Source organism: Macrobrachium rosenbergii, chromosome 44 (genome assembly GCF_040412425.1).
Source record: "Macrobrachium rosenbergii isolate ZJJX-2024 chromosome 44, ASM4041242v1, whole genome shotgun sequence".
Lineage (NCBI taxonomy): Eukaryota > Metazoa > Arthropoda > Malacostraca > Decapoda > Palaemonidae > Macrobrachium > Macrobrachium rosenbergii.
The window spans coordinates 35,583,261-35,603,069 of NC_089784.1; the positions used below are offsets into that span (position 1 = coordinate 35,583,261).

The 19,809-nt window shown below is 39.6% G+C and overlaps 1 protein-coding gene across 9 annotated transcripts in view; it reads left to right on the top strand.

Annotated features, from left to right (window-relative positions):
- Rpb8 (DNA-directed RNA polymerases I, II, and III subunit Rpb8) overlaps window positions 1–19,809 on the top strand; it is a 450,933-nt gene that overhangs the window by 277,747 nt on the left and 153,377 nt on the right. The window contains exons 1-2 of one of the 9 annotated variants that reach the window (XM_067088341.1): window positions 7,523–7,577; window positions 8,638–9,301. The exons of 3 other annotated variants lie outside the window; for them this stretch is intronic. In XM_067088341.1, coding sequence (XP_066944442.1) covers window positions 9,238–9,301 — 64 coding nt within the window. In that variant the 5' untranslated portion in view covers window positions 7,523–7,577; window positions 8,638–9,237. Of the gene's footprint in view, window positions 1–7,522; window positions 7,578–7,613; window positions 7,774–8,320; window positions 9,302–19,809 lie in introns of those variants that run through there. 5 more of the 9 variants (XM_067088342.1, XM_067088336.1, XM_067088339.1 and 2 more) reach the window with 5 other exon arrangements.

Consider the following 19,809-nt stretch of genomic DNA (forward strand, 5'->3'; position numbering starts at 1 on the left):
AACCATATTTCTTGTATGAAATCTAGTATAGGAATAATGATCATTGCCTAGTGAGATTGCACAAGATGTTCCCGTGCAGTAAGTAGGAATTAGGGAGAGTCAAGTGTAATTAAAACTCAGGCAAGCCTTGGAAACTGATCACACCATTATTTGGAAGAGGAATAGCAGCTAATGTACGATCACCATTGTGTTTTAAGTGAAGTAGGGAAATTCTGACTGTGTCCGAATAGGACTAATTGGCTCCTGTAAATTTCCTCACTGTAACAGCGCATTCTTTCTTTTATTGGGACTAGGTGGGTAATGAAGGGGTTTGATGTAATTCATTTGTTACAGAAATAATCCAGTTATTCAACACATAGTTCCAGCTGGCAACCTAATCCAGTTAAGTAATTGGCTGTCTCTTGGGGGTAACTTTTAGCATCAATTGACAGTTTACGTGAGTCTTAGGCAGAGCAGGGCTAAATAAATTACAGTAATTAAATAAAAAAACTCATCAGCCAAAGGTCACACATAACAATATATATATATATATATATATATATATATATATATGTATGTATGTATATGTATATATATATATATATATATATATATATATATATATATATATATATATATATATATATATATATATATATATATATACTCTCTGAGTCGTTAATTTTAACATTTTCTTAATGGTAAATTTATGTTTCCACATGAAATTCATGTTGAAGCCTCAGACCTCTCTCTAAAGGGTTAAATTTAACATTATATTATAATTAAAATATATAACACATGAAATTCATGTGGAAGCCACAGACTTCTCTCTGAAGGGTTAAATTTAACTTTAGATTATAATTAAAATATATAACACATGAAATTCATGTTGAAGCCACAGCTGAATTGTTAATTTAAAAATTTTCTTATTTTTGCAATTTATGTTAACACATGGAATTCATTTTGAAGCCACAGACTATTAAGTTTTTTTTTCTTGTCAGAGCACGCGCATGCGCGTGGGTGTAATTACAGGCGCGACTGACCTTCATTCCGTTAATGAGAGAATTAATTTCCACCAGATTTGCTATTTCTATTTGATTATTTCTATTTCTTGGCGGATTTTTTTTTTAAATACCTACAGTTGTTCATTCGTTGAAATTTTATTTGTTTATTTCGTAGTCACTAAGACTTTATTGTACTTATGATCTAGTGCACAGCAGTAGGTTTATCTGACACATTCATCCATTAACTCCCAATTCCTATTATTATTACTGTTATTATTATTATAGCTGTTTCCACGGCACTTAGTTTATGTAGAGTCTTCTCTATTTTTCTTCTTATCTTTTTATCATCAGCATATAGCTGGTATATCAGGTTTCTATGGCCATACAAAGATTTCTGTCATAGGTTTGTTTCCTCTAACGTGTCGACAGCGCACCGGCATTCATCTGTGGGAGCACAAATGCAATTGAATTAAGATACGTGATGTACAAATATTTATAGCAGGCACGGTGTTAACACTATACAGTAGGTGGGTCGGTCAGTAGGCAAGAATTTTAATTGGTCATAGGTTGGTGACGCAATCTGTCCTTGAGGCGTTGAGATCTCCTGTAGGCCTAACCTGTGTTGCTAGCTGGAGGTGAGTGTTGGCTCTGGTAACCCCCTCCCCTCCCTGTTGTGGTAAAGGTATTATAGGCCGTCCGGGTGACATGTCGTCGTTATCCGGTGCTTTCTCTCTCTCTCTCTTTCGTGACGGTGTTTGTTGTCAGTTGATTTCTTATATTTCTCCTTTCGATGGTGGGAAGAAATTCTGCTCTTTTCACAGTGTTGACACTAGTTTTTTCTAATATATGCAGTGCCTCGAGAGCCCGTAGACGCCGTCGGTCCGGTGTTTGGTCTATAACTCTTATGTTCTTTATAAGCGCAGCTCTTTCTGGTCGTCTGTTGTGATTTTCGCTATAATGGTTAACAAGTGAAAAAAAATGCGCCGAAGTTCCTTCGGTGCAGTCGAGTTTTCTGTACAGCCGCTATAGCGTGTAATGAAGGACACCGAAAATAGATCTATCTTTTGGTGGTCTCGGTATAATGCTGTATAAGCCACTGCCCATGAAACTTTAACCACGGGGCGGTGGTGGCCTATCCTGTATCGTTGCCAGAAGCACGATTATGGCTAACTTTAACCTTAAATAGAACAAACACTACTGAGGCTTGGGGGCTGTAATTTGGTATGTTTGATATTTGGAGGGTGGATGATCAACATACCAATTTGTATCACTCTAGCCTTAGTAGTTTTTTAGATCTGAGGGCGGACAGAATAAAGTGTGGACGGGCAGGCAAAACCGGCACAATAGTTTTCTTTTACAGAAAACTAAAATAGCTCCTTCTTGAAGGTGGCAGGAGAGAGACGAATTGAGAGTGTGGTGGTGGTGGTCGTCCCGATATATGAGAGGTGGCATCCTTCCATGGCGCATGTGAATTCGTAGCTGACGCTTCTCTTCAAAGACGTTTCTGGGGGCCCTGGGTTGTTTTTCAGAAGCAGCTGGCTGGTTTCCATGCTTTTATAATCAATTATGAGGCTGGTTTTATCCCGTTCTACAGTGGGGGAGGCACTTTCCTTTATTTTTTTCCTAATAGCCTTTTCATCCTCTAAATACTTTTGGTGCATGTGATTTGCAATGTTGTTATTGATGAGGATTTGTGAGGACCTTTCGATCTCCCTCGTGGGGTTCCTCTCCACGTGGAGAAGCGTGTGGGGGCGCGACGACGAAGGCATTTACCACAAATCTTTTATACCTGTCTGGGCACTCGCTGGACCTGGGCACCATCAGCACTTCGTTCACGCGTGAAGCGGATGATGGAACATTCTTCAAAAGTCCTTCTTAAAATCGAAAACCCTCTCAACGACACTCATTTAGAAATTGACAAATAGAACCCCTAATGGGGATCCCATTGCCACGCGGTCCATCTGGCTTCTATAGGTGGTGAATTGTTGTGGGGGCGGGGGCGGGGGGGGAGCTTCTTGATGCATGTTTCAAGAAGGGGCTTTCAGTTGCTTCTTCGGGGATGTTCAAAGCCTGTGTGTCCTCACATCTGTATACTATATCGAGGATATGCTCAATCGTCTCTCATCGACTGGAACGTTCGTGAAGGAGCTCTCGACGACGTCAAGAGAGTCGATGATACCTGTAGACGGAGAGTCTCGAAGTTTACATAAAAAAATCAGTAGACGACTGGAGACAGTACCTGTCAGGGATGTATGGAGTGAGGAGATCATTATGTCTCTTCTTGATGTTGTAGGTCGGAGTTGGTATTTGACTTATAATCGGTCGTAGAGGGTTACCAGGCTTGTGGGTTTATTATTATCATTATTATTATTATTATTATTATTATTATTATTATTATTATTATTATTATTATTATTATTATTATTATTATTCAGAAGCTGAACCGAATTCATATGGACCAAGTCCACCAAAAGGGCTACTGCCTTGAAAATCAAGCATGAAAAAATTATTATGGTGTTCATTTGAAAGAAATAACAGAAGATAACAGAAAATAGATTGGAGAGAAATATTATTATTATTATTATTATTATTATTATTATTATTATTATTATTATTATTATTATTCAGAAGCTGAACCCTATTCATATGGGGCAAGATCACCAAAGAGCCCATTCTGACTCGAAATTCAAGCTTCCAAAGAATATTATGGTATTCAATTGGAATTACTAGCAGAAGGTAATAGGACAAACAGAAAGAAGATATCAGATACTAGAAAAGAAAAAATAAATTAACAAATTAATAAATAAATAAATAAATAGATAAATATGTAAGAAAATCATAGAATAAAAGGAGAATTGCTTTAGGGCAGGAAGAAACCTTTCACAGAGTCAACACAGATGCCTGATTAGCAGTCCAGAGTTATCTGCCTCTCCCTTCTCCCCCCCCTGCCCCCCATCCCCCTTCCTCTCTTATACATAATGCGCCACTCACCTATGCCTTGCGGTGTGTTAATACCACTCCATGCCACTACATTGGCCGGGGAATCGAGGTCAACCTCTCTTTTCTTTATACCATTTATTTATTTCCAGCCTACGTGATCAAATCCAAGAAGAAAAAGTAATACTTAATAATTCTGGTCCTTTTTATTACGTTTTTAGTTTTCTGAAAAGACAACTATTGTGGCGGCTTTGTCTGTCCGTCCGCACTTTTTCTGTCCCCACTTTTTCTGTCCGCCCTCAGATCTTAAAAACTACTGAGGCTAGAGGGCTGCAAATTGATATGGTGATCATCCACCCTCCAGTCATCAAAAATACCAAAGTGAAGCCCTCTAGCCTCTGTAGTTTTGATTTTATTTAAGGTTAAAATTAGCCATAATCCTTGCTTCTGGCAGCGATTTAGGATAGGCCACCACCGGGCCGTGGTTAAAGTTTCATGGGCCGGGGCTCATACAGCATTATACCGAGACCACCGAAAGATTGATCTGTTTTCGGTGGCCTTGATTATGCGCTGTAGCGGCCGTACAGAAAACTCGATTGTGCAGAAGCAGCTTCTTCGCAATTTTTACTCGTATTTTTATCTATTTAGTTATTTGTTATTTTATTTTTTCTTTTCTAATAACTGATCTCTTCTCTCTGTAGTTCCTTTTACCTTCTGTTACTTCTTTCATATGGGCGCCTTATTCTCTGGAAGCTTGAAATTCAAGTCATTGGCCCCTTTGGTGGGCTTGTTCCATATGAATAGGGTTCATCTTCTGAATAATAATAATAATAATAATAATAATAATAATAATAATAATAATAATAATAATAAGTGATTCACTTCTGTCTATTTTCTGTTATCTTCTGTTAATTCTTTCTAGTGAACAACACATATTCTTTGGGAGCTTGAATTTCAAGTCTGTGGCCCTTGTGGGGTTGTTCCATATGAATAGGGTTCATCTCCTGTAAAATATAATAATAATAATAATAATAACAAGTAATTAAGTAATTCTCTTCTATATATATATATATATATATATATATATATATATATATATATATATATATATATATATATATATATATATATATATATATTTATATATATATATATATATGCTGTTGCCTTTTTATGGTTTCTTGTTGTATTACTATATTACTGGTATTTTTCTTGTTTTTAAAGATAATGTACAATTGATTCACATGCCTAGCAACTTATCTGCAGCATCTCTAGTTTAAGTCATATTTTGAATTTTAAATTTATTAATGCATATCTCGTCACACCCATTATATATATATATATACAGTATATGTATATATATATACATATATATATATATATACATATATAATATATATGTATGTATATATGTTCTTTGCATGGCCACTTTTATATTCTTTTCATTCTGTACTCTTCATTCGAATGATTTACAAAAACTAATATAAAAATAAAAAGAAAAGTTCGATATCTTTTTTAATTGTCTTGAAAGTCCGTCCTATTTATCACGTGACCTTTCATAAAAAATTTTTCTCATATTTGATATTTTCCTCTTTTTAGTAATCTCTCTCTCTCTCTCTCTCTCTCTCTCTCTCTCTCTCTCTCTCTCTCTCTCTCTCTCTCTCTCTCTCTCTCTCTCTCTCCAGCTAATCACATACTGCAGCATAATTATTATTCTCCTGAGCATCGCATGTGTTGATAATGCAATAGCTGCATTTTTACAGCAATAGAGCAGTGCAGCAATATAGCAACACATAACACAGCAGCAATATAGCAACAGCAATTAAGCAATACAGCAATATATCAATACAACAGTGCAGCAATATAACAGCACTGGAAAACAGAAATGCAACTGCAAGACAGCAATTTAGCAATACAGCAATATATTAATACAACAATGCAGCAGTATAGCAGCACTGGAAAACAGAAATGCAACTGCAACACAGCAATTTAGCAATACAGAAAACCAGCAACAGCAATGCAGCAAAACAGCAACATCAAAAAAGCAATGCAGCAATACGGCAACTCAGCAATTACAGCAGTACAGTAAACAGCAACACAGCAATACAGCAGTATGGCAACACAACAATACAGTAACACAGAAATACACAAAAAATGCATTTGCTCTCTATATATTTTCCCCGTTCTCTCTCTCTCTCAGTTCAGGACATGGAATGATTTGTCGTATCTTATTTCTTCCCGTAATTATTATCGTACATTTTTTGTCAACCGTGTACACACACGTTCTCTCTCTCTCTTTCTCTCGCTGTAATTTCATGTCTTGAATGTTGTCTTATCACATCTCGTAATTATTATCGTACGTTCTTTTTGGTCAATCATTGCACAAGCACTCTCTCTCTCTCTCTCTCTCTCTCTCTCTCTCTCTCTCTCTCTCTCTCTCTCTCTCTCGTTAGCTAGGTTGGTGTTGGTGATGGTGCTGGTGGTTGTTGATGGTGTTGGTGGTTGATGATGGTGTTGGTGGTTGATGATGGTGATAGGTGTCAGTTGGTTGTTGTTGGTGATGGTGGTGTTGGTGATTGGTGTTGATGGTTGGTGATTGTGGTTAGTTTTGTTGTTGTTGGTGGTTGGTGATGGTGTTGGTGTTGTTGTTTTGGTTGGTGTTGGTATTGGTGGTTGGAGTTGGTGATGCTGTTGGTGGGTGGTGTTGGTCTTGGTCTTGATGGTGTTTGTGGTTGGTGATGGTGTTGGTGTTGTTTGTTGGTGATGGTGTTGGTGGCTGTTGATGGTGTTGGAGTTAGTGATGGTGTTGGTGTTGGTTGTTGGTGATGGTGCTGGTGTTGGTGGTTGGTGATGGTGGTTGATGTTGGTGTTGGTCGTTGGTGATGGTGGTTGGTGTTGGAGGCTGGTGGTTTGTGTTAGTGATAGTGTTGGTGGTTGGTGATGATGTTGGTGGTTGGTGATGGTCGTTGGTGGTTGGTGATGGTGTTGGTGGTTGGTGTTGGGGATGTTGTTTGTGTTGTTGGTGGTTGGTGTTGGTGTTGGTGGTTGATGATGGCATTGGTGGTTGGTGGTTGGTGACGTTGTTCGTGGTGGTGTTGGTGATAGTGTTGGTGTTGGTGATGGTGGTTGGTGTTGGTGATTGGTGTTGGTAATGGTGTTGGTGGTTGGTGTTGGGGATGTTGTTTGTGTTGTTGGTGGTTGGTGTTGGTGGTTGATGATGGCATTGGTGGTTGGTGACGTTGTTTGTGGTGGTGTTGGTGATAGTGTTGGTGTTGGTGATTGGTGTTGGTGATGGTGTTGGTGGTTGGTGTTGGTGGGTGGTGATCGTATTGGTGATGGTGTTGTTGGTGGTTGGTGATGGTGTTGATGTCTGGTGTTGGCGTTGGTGATGGTGTTGGTGATGGCCACAAACGGTGGTGGACCGTCAAACAACCAGCCAGCAAGGCACAGGCAGCGACAGCAGGGCTCTCTTGCTCGTAGTAGAAGAAGGCTCTCTCTCTCTCTCTCTCTCTCTCTCTCTCTCTCTCTCTCTCTCTCTCTCTGCTGCCGCTCGCTCGCTCGCTCTCTGGCTTGCTCTCCCTCTCTCTCTCTCTCTCCGTCAGTTGCGTGTCGGCTGCGGTAGTGAACGGTCGTCCGGGGCCCCCACTGAAGAACCATGTTTGTGTATCCGTTTGTGCGTGCTCCTCCTTCGGCGTGTATTTATACACGCAAAGGCGGTCCTTTGCGTGCACCAGCAGAAGGCGTGGGCTGATGGGAGCCAGTGTTGAAAGCGCGCGCGCGCGTGCATTGCACGCACGCAAGCACTCGAAAATATCGGCCAAATCACACGCCTTTGGAAATGTATCTGAAGAAGGTGGATGATGAATCTTGTGTCACTCATTTTGATTTATTTTTTTATTTTTGTTTTTAATATTTATTTATTATTTTTTACCCAATTCGGTGTTAACATATACTCGTTAATGTTTGTTTAATTGTTTGTTTATTGTAGTACTCTTGTGTTTTTTTGTGTTTTTGTTTAGAAAAACAAACAAAAACAAAGAAAGTATATATTTACTCAGTTTTATATCTCAGTTCAGTTTTGTGCGTACGATTCAACGTCATAATTTGTCGTTCATTTTTATCTGTTCATTTATTTGTTTACTTGATTTCGTGGCACGAATATCCATTCGTCATTCATCCACGCATAAGGCCACCCCTTCCCCCTCCTCTTCCCCCAACCCCCTAACTGAGTCCTGTTTCGTGACGTCCGCCGAAAATGTAACGCAAAGTTGAAAACTGACCCTTGTATTTATAACCTTATAGCTATATAACTTAAACCTTCTGTATTATATATAACTTATACCTTCTGTACTACTACCTACGTCTTCTCTCTCTCTCTCTCTCTCTCTCTCTCTCTCTCTCTCTCTCTCTCTCTCAGTGGTCTTCGGTGCATTCGTCATCATCACGTGAGACTCTTGTTACATAACAACGCCCCGCTGGCTATAGGTGGGTCTGGAGAATTGTGAGGAGACACAGGGGAGATATAATATACAGTCACCTGTAGCTTTGGAGTTGTCACAGGAATGGAGGATGGATACTGAGGGCTTCCTCTACAGAATGAGGAGATATATACAGTCACCTGTAGATCAGAAGTATCTTTAAAAATTGGGATGATTACAGACGGTTTTTGTGACAATGAGGAGATATACAGTCACCTGTAGCTTTGCAGTTGTTACAGGAATGGAGGATGGATACAGACGGCTTTCTCTACGAAATGAATAGATATACAGTCACCTGTAGATCAGGAGTTTACAGAAATGGAGGATGATTACGGTTGACATTCTCTGCAAAATGAGGAGGTATATACAGTCACCTGTAGATCAGGAGTTTACAGAAATGGAGGATGATTACAGACGGCTTTCTTTACAGAATGAATAGAAATAGCCTACAATCACTTTTAGATCAGGAGTTTACAGAAATGGAAGATGATTACAGCCGGCTTTGAGAACGAAATGGGATATATATACAGTCACCTGTAGCCCTATAGTTCATACAGAAATAGAGGACGATTATAGACGGCATTCTCTACAGAATGAGGAAATATACAGTCCACTGTAGATGGAGGACAACGATTGAAGAAGTTAGATGGCAGGAGATAAACCTTTTAATTAATGGCTAACCGTTAAAGGTCTATAAACAATGAGCAACACTGACCGTTTTTTGTGTGATCCCGGACCGATTTACCAGACCTCTTTCGTGGAAGGAGACACAGACCGAATGGTCTGTTGGTTTGTTTTATAACAAATGGAGGTTTCTTCGTAAAAAGAGTTGCTTGCTCATGATGACTATGGCGCAACAGGGGAGGATTTACAAGGAAAAACTAGAGAGGATTAGACTTGAAGGTAAGTAAGCCTAAGTGTGTATTTAAGTGTGTATTTGTGTAGTGTTTGTGTTCCTTCATCGTATCTAGGCCTACACTTTGTAAGTGTATGGTTATATGTCTGTATCGAGGGATTTATGTTGGTTCCTGTTACGTGTTACGTATGCAAAGTTCGTTTATTATTTTTTTTCGTAATCACAATGCATATCATTATTCACACTCGTGTAGGCCTATCAAATGCATATCATTATTCACACTTGTTTAGCGTACGCCTAGCTATATGCAATCGTTTTTTAATCTTGTTAGCCAGTGCTGGTATTCGTTTTGTTCCATTGCGATATTTGGCAATTAATTGCGAGTAGTCAGTGTTGTGAATGACGTTTCCTGTGATAGGCCTATGTATTGTTGATCAGATACATATTATTATTCACACATTTGTAGGCCTAGCGCTGTGCAGCCGTTCCGAATATCGTCAGGCAGTAGTGACATTCTAGTCTCTTACTATTGCAATATTTGGAACTGATTACGAGTCAGCACTGTGAATGGCGTGTCTTGTCATAGGCCCATGTATTGTTTATCAAATACGTATTATTCACACGCGTGTCTTATGCAATCGTTTTGAAGCTTATTGGGCAGTAATGACATTAGTGTTTAGGTCCATTGCGAGATTTTGCGACTAATTACGAGCCCATATTGTGAATGATGTATGCTGGAATAAGCCTATATATTCTTTATCAAATACATATTATTGACAAATACATCAGATATATATTATTGACATACGAGTCCATATTGTGAATGATGTATACTGGAACAGGCCTGTATATTCTTTATCACATACATATTATTGACAAATACATCAAATACATATTGACACACGATTCCATATTGTGAATGATGTATGCTGGAATAGGCCTATATATTCTTTATCAAATACATATTATTCAGACACGAGTCCATATTGTGACTGAAGTATGCTGGAATAGGCCTATATATTGTTTATCAAGTACATAGCATTATTCACACTTGATAGGCCTAGTTATTCGAAATCTGGCAACTGATCGCGAGTCAGTGTTGTGAATGATATATGCTGGAATAGGCCTGTGTGTTGATCAAACACACATAATGCACATCCGTATAAGCCCAGCTATATGCAACCTTTTTGTGTTTTGTTCCATCACGATATTTGGGAGCTAATTGCGAGTCCATATTGTGAATGACATATGCTGGAGTAGGACTATGAATTGTTTATCAAATACATATCACTATCACACTTTAGGCCTAGTTATTCTATATTTGGCAACTAATTAGGAGTTCATATTTTGAATGACGTGTGCTGGAATAGACCTAGTATGTATTGTTTACCAAATATATATCATCACGCTTCGCGCTTTACTTTTGTTACGTGCCTGTGATTTGCATGATGAGAAGCACCCATACCGGTTCAACACTCATCCGTGTCACCCATCTATTGATTGTTTTTAATCATGGACATCTCCTCCTCCTCAATCAATTGAGAGAGAGAGAGAGAGAGAGAGAGAGAGAGAGAGAGAGAGAGGCTGGCTGGCTGCCTGTTTGTGATCAATGGAAAGGCTTAATGCGTTGCAGCAATATCCTCTCTCTCTCTCTCTCTCTCTCTCTCTCTCTCTCTCTCTCTCTCTCTCTCTCTCTCTCTCTCTCTGAGCTAGGCTGATTCTGGTCCTCCCAGCTGTGCAGTCACCTTATATACTAGGCTTACCTTTGTCAGTTTGTTTTCCGGGAGAGAGAGAGAGAGAGAGAGAGAGAGAGAGAGAGAGAGAGAGAGAGAGAGAGAGAGAGGTGTAATGCAATACATATTTTCACGTTATTATTTACGAATTAAATTTTAATGGTATATTTCCCATTGAAATTTAAAGCTTGTTAATCCCTATTCCGTATGAGAGAGAGGGGGAGAGAGAGAGTGTTCATATCTTGTACAGACACACGTTCTAATATAACTAATTTAAATGTTAATGGTTTATTTCCCATTTAAATTTAAAAACGTTACATTCAACTCTATGAGAGAGAGAGAGGGCTGTGACGTCATCGAGTGAGACCACACTTCAGTACATACCTGTTTATTGCTATCCGATTATGTCTCGTTAGTGTTGGGGGGGTGGTTTGGAGGAGGTGTGGTGGTGGTGATGGAGGTTGTGGTGGAGAGATGTATTGTTTGTTTTCGTTTATGTATGGGGCAAGGGATTGTTTGTGCATGTGACATTTTACGGGAACAAAGGTAGATAGTTTGTGTTTATTTTAAGTTAGATTTGATCATTCTCTCTCTCTCTCTCTCTCTCTCTCTCTCTCTCTCTCTCTCTCTCTCTCTCTCTCTCTCTCTCTCTCATTAGACAAACAGTGTGTTACCTTAATCGTTTCCTTCCTCTTACTTATGTATAGAACTTGCAGCCTTGGCTTGGATGGACTCTCTCTCTCTCTCTCTCTCTCTCTCTCTCTCTCTCTCTCTCTCTCTCTCTCTCTCTCTGTCTCTCTCTCTCATTAGAAAAACAGTGTGTTGTCTAATCTTTTTCTCCCTTCTCTTACTAAACTATAATACCTCTTCATACTAAACTATAATACCTCTTCATATGTAAATGATACGAATTCCAAAAAAAAAAACCTATAAGTTGTCAACATTGATCACCAATCACAGAGGTCATCAGGTCAACACAACTTCCTCTTGCCCTCACAATCTTCTAAAATGTCCACAAACTTTTAAATCATGGGTAACAACGAGGCTCGTAAACCATATATAGGCCTATCCTATATAGGTTGTAAGGCCTATACTTATGTATAGACCTTACAACCTTGGCTTGGATGGACCATCTCTCTCTCTCTCTCTCTCTCTCTCTCTCTCTCTCTCTCTCTCTCTCTCTCTCTCTCTCTCAAGGTATTGATATGGCTCCCTGTAACGAGTGTGTGCTTTGTGAACGGTTATTGTCATTGAGGACAGGCCTATATATGGTTTACGAGCCTTGTTGTTACCCCTGATTTAAAAGTTTGTGAACATTTTAGAAGATTGTGAGGTCAAGAGGAGGTTATGGCTCTGTCTGGGAGATTTTAGATACCTGTTCCGGTTTTGATAATCCGCTTCAGACACTATAACTGTAACTCCCATCCCCTCTCCCCTCGCCTTCCCCCTTCCCCTCGCCTTCCCCGCCTCCTCCTCCTCCTCCTCCAAGGTAACGCGTTTATGAAGCGTGGATATAGGCCTACAGTCTTTCTGGGAAATTTTAAATCCCTGTTCTGGTTTGGGGAATCTACTCTGTAGCTGTCACTCATCTTCCCTTTCCCCACTCCCGTCCTCTTCTCCCTCTTTCTCCCTCCCCTCCATCGTGGATAACCCCCTCCCCCTTTCTTTAATTCATTTCAACCCTGTCTTGGTTGTGTGGTGATGATAAACTTTGCATCTTAATTTAAAAATTAAAAACAGTTTATTTGTGATATCCCTTTCACGTTTTTTTATTTTAACTTTTTTTTTAACTTTTTCCACAAATTTGCGAAATATTGTGAATTTTTTTCACTAATATGTGAAATTTTGTTTATTAAATATATTGTAAATTACTTTATCCTGTAAACAAAATTGTAATCATATTAGCCTCAGAAGTGGAGGAAGACTCTCTCTCTCTCTCTCTCTCTCTCTCTCTCTCTCTCTCTCTCTCTCTCTCAAATTCCAGTTGCGGGTGTAAAAGTCGATCGAACTTAACCGCATTGCATGTCGACCTTTTACTGGCTGGAACGGTTATTGAAGACTCTCTCTCTCTCTCTCTCTCTCTCTCTCTCTCTCTCTCTCTCTCTCTCTCTCTCTCTCTCTCTCATTGTTTAGAATCACCTCATGTTCTTCATGTTCTTGAAGCGGCTGACTATATAGGTTACATTGTATTGCTTGACGTTATGCAACTCTCTCTCTCTCTCTCTCTCTCTCTCTCTCTCTCTCTCTCTCTCTCTCTCTCTCTCTCTCTAGCAATCTGGAATCAGTTGTTTATGTTTATTGTTTTTTATTTGTTGCCTAGTAACTATGTCAATTATTATTATTATTATTGTTATTATTATTATTGTTTAGGTGTATATAATATTTCAAAGGCTTTCGTGTCAAACTAATCACATCTTCAGGTCTTTTGACAACCGGTTCGCGTGGCTAGTTATTGTTTATCGTTGCTTTGGTTACAGAGAGAGAGAGAGAGAGAGAGAGAGAGAGAGAGAGAGAGAGACTTAGCATAACTGTATACGTGTTGGGACAGACCCTTACTGTAACGACAAAAGAGGTCGTTGTTGATTGATCTGCCTTCACGACCTGCCTCTGCTGCGTCGTCTTGACTGAAACGGGGGTTGGAGGAATTACGTCATTATACACCTCTCTCTCTCTCTCTCTCTCTCTCTCTCTCTGGGGGGACAGAGATTGTTGCGCCATTCTGAAAATATCTTCGTCACCATTGAAGTGGAACAAGTCATTTTGCGTTTATGCATCAACTGATGTCGGTTTAACCTGGATTTTGTTCTTTATCTTTATTCTTTACATTCATCTTTATTCTTTATTCTTTATCTTTACATTCTTAGTGACGTGACTGTATGGATGCTATTTTTAGCTTAACGTGAATACGTAGATTGTGTGGGCCCATATCTCTCTGAACTTTTGACCTCTCTCTCTCTCTCTCTCTCTCTCTCTCTCTCTCTCTCTCTCTCTCTCTCTCTCTCTCTCTCTCTCTCTCTCTAAATATTTTTACGTAGTGAGGGTAAAAGTGGAAGAGGAAGAATGAGGGATATGTTGTGAAATTTTAAGTTAAAGAGCTGAGAGCTTTTGTGGTGGGCGGGTGGTGTTGCTGGTGGTTTCAAAAGAGAGAGAGAGAGAGAGAGATACTGCTGCTGCTGCTGCTGCTGCTGCGCCGTCGCCGCCTTTACCAGCAGAAGCAGAAGCAGCTGACATAGGGGCCTGGCCACCTCTCGAATGCCATGCGCATCTATCTAGGTCCTCCTCCTCCTCCTCCTCCTCCTCTTCCTCCTCCTCCTCCTCCTAAGGGAGGCCCTTGCCTCTATCATCATGCCTTCTGTGTCCTTTTTCCGTTTTTTGTTTTCCAAAATGAGGTTTCTCTTTGGCACTACTAACTACATACATGGTATTCGAGAGGCTTCCAGGAGGAGGCAAACAGTCTCTCTCTCTCTCTCTCTCTCTCTCTCTCTCTGTGTGTGTGTGTGTGTGTGTGTGTATGTGTGCCAGGGACCACCTCAGAAAAAAGGAACCGAGAACCACCAAGCATTTCATTGTAGTTCGCGAGTTGGCACCGACATGCTGCGGTTCCTGTTTCTGGGAGTGGGGGGTCAGGGGGCGGGGGGACCAGGGTAGGGGAGGAAGGGGTGGTGGGGGTGAGGTTACCGCCGCCGTTTCCAGTTCTGCGTGCTTGTGTATATCCCGCATTTGCAGGGGGTATACCCTCGATTGACCTCATGGCTCCCGGGGAACGCGGAGCTGGAGGGCGAAGAAGGAGGAGAAGATGGTGGGTAGGAGGAGGAGAGGAAGGGAGGGGAGGGGGCACACCCCCCTCCTCTGTCCTCTCCTCCGAGGGCGGTCCCTGGGCGTGTAGAGAGAAAGAAAGAGAGTTGTGTCGTCATCGAGGAAAGAGAGATAGAGAGAGAGCGAAGAAAAGAGAGCACAGCGGTGCCGCTCTACTACGCCTTGCAGAGAGGTTGATGCATAGAACATGCTGGAAATATTTCGTATCTGGAAGGGCCCCTGGGTCGCTCTCTCGCTCGCTCTTAGTGCCTCGGTCAGTCAGTGCCTCTCGCGTGATGGTGTTGCCCTCTCTCCTCCGGCCAAGGTCAAGAGAGACATAGAGGTTTCCAGAGGTCTCACACACCTTAGGTCATGGAAAGACGTTTCCAGAGGTCTCACACATCTAAGGTCCTGGAAAGACGTTTCCAGAGGTCTCACACGTCTAAGGCCCTGGAAGGACGTTTCCAGAGGTCTCACACACCTCAGGCCTGGAAAGACGTTTCCAGGAGGTCTCTCACATCTAAGGTCCTGGGAAGACGTTTCCAGAGGTCTGACAAACATCTCAGGTACCGGAAAGAGGTTTCCAGAGGCCTGACACATCTCAGGTCCTGGAACGAGCACGGACTTCGAGAGCATTGTGTGTTGTTGTGCTTTCGTGCGTGGACGTAACGTGGCGTTGCCATGCCTGTTTCTGAATGGAAGTTGAATGTAAGTGTTATATCTACCCTTGAAAATATGCTTTTCTCAAGCTCTTTCATAACATTTTTATGGGGGAAATTTCCGGAATGGAACAAAGTACTGACTCCGCACAGACAGTGGATCGTCCATATGTCCTCCTGCGATATTCCAGGACCCGGGGCCTTCTGGAATAGCATATCCTGATGCGTAGTTGTTGAGACGTCTCCCTCTGCAGGCATTGACACGGACAGAGTCAACTGCGAATGGAGGGCTTGAAGGTTAGAATTACTCATAATTACTTTTGTAAGTTAAATTCTTCTAGGGCGGCTTTTGTGAAACCAAAAAACTAAGAGTACTATACACTTGCGTTTTATGTATGTAAAAGTACCGTTCATTTTAGGGAAGAATTATGACATCCAAGGTTTTTTTTTTTTTCAAAATAACTACAATATGTTTCAAATGGTTTTGTTAGCGATTGTCATAGGTTACTTTGAGTGTTCTCAAACCACAATGATGTTAAAATCCAGTCTTGGGTAAGATTAACGTATTGTGGTAACCGACTCTAGGTCATGATTTGTATAGCAAAACTAACATAATTTATTAACCAACCCGAGTTCGTGATATATACTATAACAAAATAGTTATACTTCTACAATTCTGTGGTGTTCTTTGTGTGTATTTGTGAACGCATATTTGTTTATAAAATCCAGTTGGGTAAGATTTAACAGGTTGTGTTAACCAACTCCAGTTCATGATGTATATAACTAAACAGACTCTGAAAATTCTTTGTCCTTCTCATTGTGGGTATTTGTGATTGTAGAAGCCTAACAGTCCATCTATACATAAGTATGTATGTTTGTGTATGATTTATTTGTTTATGAACCATTCTTGGGTAAGATTAGCAAATTGTGTTAACCAACTCGTGTTCATGATATATATAACAAAACAGGCACACTCCTAAATACACACACACTCTGTGTATTTCTGTCCTGGTGTGTATCCTTGTTTTAATAGACGTCAGAGTGTGGATGTCATTCAGTAATTTAGGATTTTTTTTTTTTTTTTTTGGTTAGTGTCGGTTTTTTAGACCATTCAGTAATTCGAGTTGTTTTTTTTTATTTTAGAACATTCAGTAATTTCAGATTTATGAGACATTCAGTAATCTGAGGTTTTTTGAGACCAAATTTCTTATGAAACCTCAATAACTGAGGTTTTGTGATCATTGCTACATCAAACGGTTTCATTTTCTGGAATTTTCCTGGAGTTAGACACAGTTACTTAAGGATAATAAAACAAAATCTCGATTCTAGGCTAAGAAAAAAAGGACCTCGATTCCAGATTGACAGAAAAATCTCGATTCCAGATTGAGAGAAAATATCTCGATTCCAGATTGAGAGAAAAAAATCTTGATTCCAGATTGAGAGAAAAAATCTTGATTCCAGATTGAGAAAAAATCTCAATTTCAGATTGAGAGGAAAAAAATCTTGGTTCTAGATTGAGAGAAAAAAATCTCGATTCCAGGTCGAGAGAGAAAAATCTCGATTGCAGATGGAGAAAAAATCTTGATTCCAGATTGAGAAAAAAATCTCGATTCCAGATTGAGAAAAAATCTTGATACAAGATTTTTGAGAAGAAAAATCTCGATTGCAGATTTAGAGAAAAAAAATCTCGATTGCAGATTTAGAGAAAAAAATCTCGATTCCAGGTTGAGAAAAAAACTCGATTCAGGATTTAAAGGAAAAAAAATGTCGATTCAAGATTTAGAGAAAAAAAAACTTGATCCCAGGATTGAGACCAAAAAATTTAGATTCCAGATTGAGACAAAAAATCTCGATTCAAGATTGAGAGAAAAAGGATTTCAATTCCAGATTGAGAGAAGAACGCTTTGCTTAGCAATTCCAGGCCGCCATGAGATGAAAATATGTTGTGCTGCATGCTTACATGCCTGGACTTCCAGAAATAGATTCGGTCTTTTTATAGGACGCAATAAGATTTTCCTGGAGTTCTCAGACAAAGACCAACCGCGTCTCCATACGTGTCCTTGGTAACATCCAGAAATAACTCCTGGAAAAAAAATAGACAAAAATAGATTGTGGTAGCGTAGGATTTCTGTTTGTGCGCAGCTTAACTATACACCTATATTTTTATGTATGATTGTGTATGATTTATTTTTATGGGATAACAAACCTTTTGTATTGGGATTATATCTTGACCGTACGCCTATGTTTTTATGTATGCTTGTGTATGATGCATTGCATTGGGATTATATTTTGATAATACACCTGTACTTGTATGTCTGAGTATGATTTATTGTTTGGGGATGATAAGCTAACCATATACATATTTGTATGCATGTTTATGTGGGATTTATTGTTTGGGATGACATCCTAACCATGCATCTATACTTGTATATATATATGTGTATGATTTATTGTTTGTGGATTTTATCCTAACAGGCCAACTATATAAGTATCTATGTTTGTGTATGATTTATTGTACTTAGATTTTATCCTAACCATACACCTGTATTTGTATGGATGTGTATGATTTTATTTTATTGGGATTACAGCTGAACCATACACCCATATCTGTTTATTTGTATTGGGATTATAACCTAACCATACAACTATATTTGTATGTATGCGTATGATTTTATCTTATTGGGATTAGATCTTTACCATACACCCATATTTGTTAATTTGTATGGATATTATACCCCAACCATACACCTGTATTTGTATGTATATGTATGATTTTATTGTATTGGGATTATTCCATAACCATACACCTATACATGTATGTATGCTTGTGTATATTTTCCTGTCTCGTGATTACACACGAAATTAGAAAAATAGTTTTAGTGACAGCAAAACTCGCTTTGTTGTATTTTGTTATACGCTACGTGTGTTGGCATACTGTATACCAAACGCTCAGTAACTCATACGTCTTGTACTTGCGCGCAGATTTTCAGCATTTGACGAAGCATAAGTACAAGTACAAATAACACTGGTCACGGGAATGTATGAACTACCTGACGAAGGTGACCGCACTCGGAAACTTCCTCTATGTTCCTTTTCGTTGGAATTTAATTAGGAAAACGGTCGTAAAAAGTGTATGACTAACAAGGCTGTGTGTGTGTTGACTTGTTGGAGAATGTCGGTTTGTGGGAGAGTGTTGTGGAGTGTGTCGGTTTGTTGGAGAGTGTTGGGGAGGGAGGGGGAAGGGTTAGAGGGTGGTGGTTTGTTGATGGGAGGGGTGAGAGGGGGGAAAAGTGGCAGCGAAGACAAATGTATTGGTGGAAGAGTAAAATATATGACACTTAAGGTTGTATGAAGCCTATGTAGGTATGTTGTTTTGTTGGAGTGTGGAGAGGGGGTGAGGGAAATGGAGGAGGAAAAGTGGGCTGGTGGAGAAGGGGAAAAGTGACAGTGAAAACAAACAAATTGGTGAAGAAATCACCAAAGACTTTGTCTTAATTCTTCTCCAACTTTTCTTTCATACGGTTGTGGTCGATTTCGAACCGTGAAAAAAAGAAAAAACAATCTTTTGTTTTGAAGCTTCGTCACGTTCTACCTCTGTTGTTGTTGTGATTGTTGTTGTTTTCTATTGTTGTAACAACAGCGGTTGCTGTGCTATGTAGCCTTTGTTTAGTGACGCTGCATGGAGTTCAAGGACAACCTTGCTATGACGATCCGACCAGCAAAGGAAACTCCTTCAAATACATGTTTATTTAATATGAGGTTTGGTCGACGGTAATATTATAGGTGTTAGTTGCCTTCAGAAGTATGAGAGAGAGAGAGAGAGAGAGAGAGAGAGAGAGAGAGAGAGAGAGAGAGAGAGAGATAATTCGATATCTGTTTGATTATAGAAGAAAAATGCATACAATAATTGGTGGTAACGGTTATGCGAAGTGACATAATCTAGATAAATTCAGCAAGAATAAAAGAATTATGGAGGGGGGGTTTGGATAATTCGATATCTGTTTGATTATAGCAGAAAAATTCATACGATAATTGTAGGCAACAGTTATAAGAAGTGACAAAATCTAGATAAATTCAGTAAGAATAAAAGAAATCTGGAGAGAGAGAGAGAGAGAGAGAGAGAGAGAGAGAGAGAGAGAGAGAGAGAGAGAGAGAGAGAGAGAGAGAAATTCGATATCTGTTTGATTATAGAAGAGAAATGCAAACAATGATTGTTGGTACCATTTATGAGAAGTGTCAAGATCTAGAGAATTCCGGTAATAAAAAAAGGAGAAATCTGGAGAGAGAGAGAGAGAGAGAGAGAGAGAGAGAGAGAGAGAGAGAGAGAGAGAGAGAGGGAGTAGGGGAGGTAATTTGATATCTGTTTGG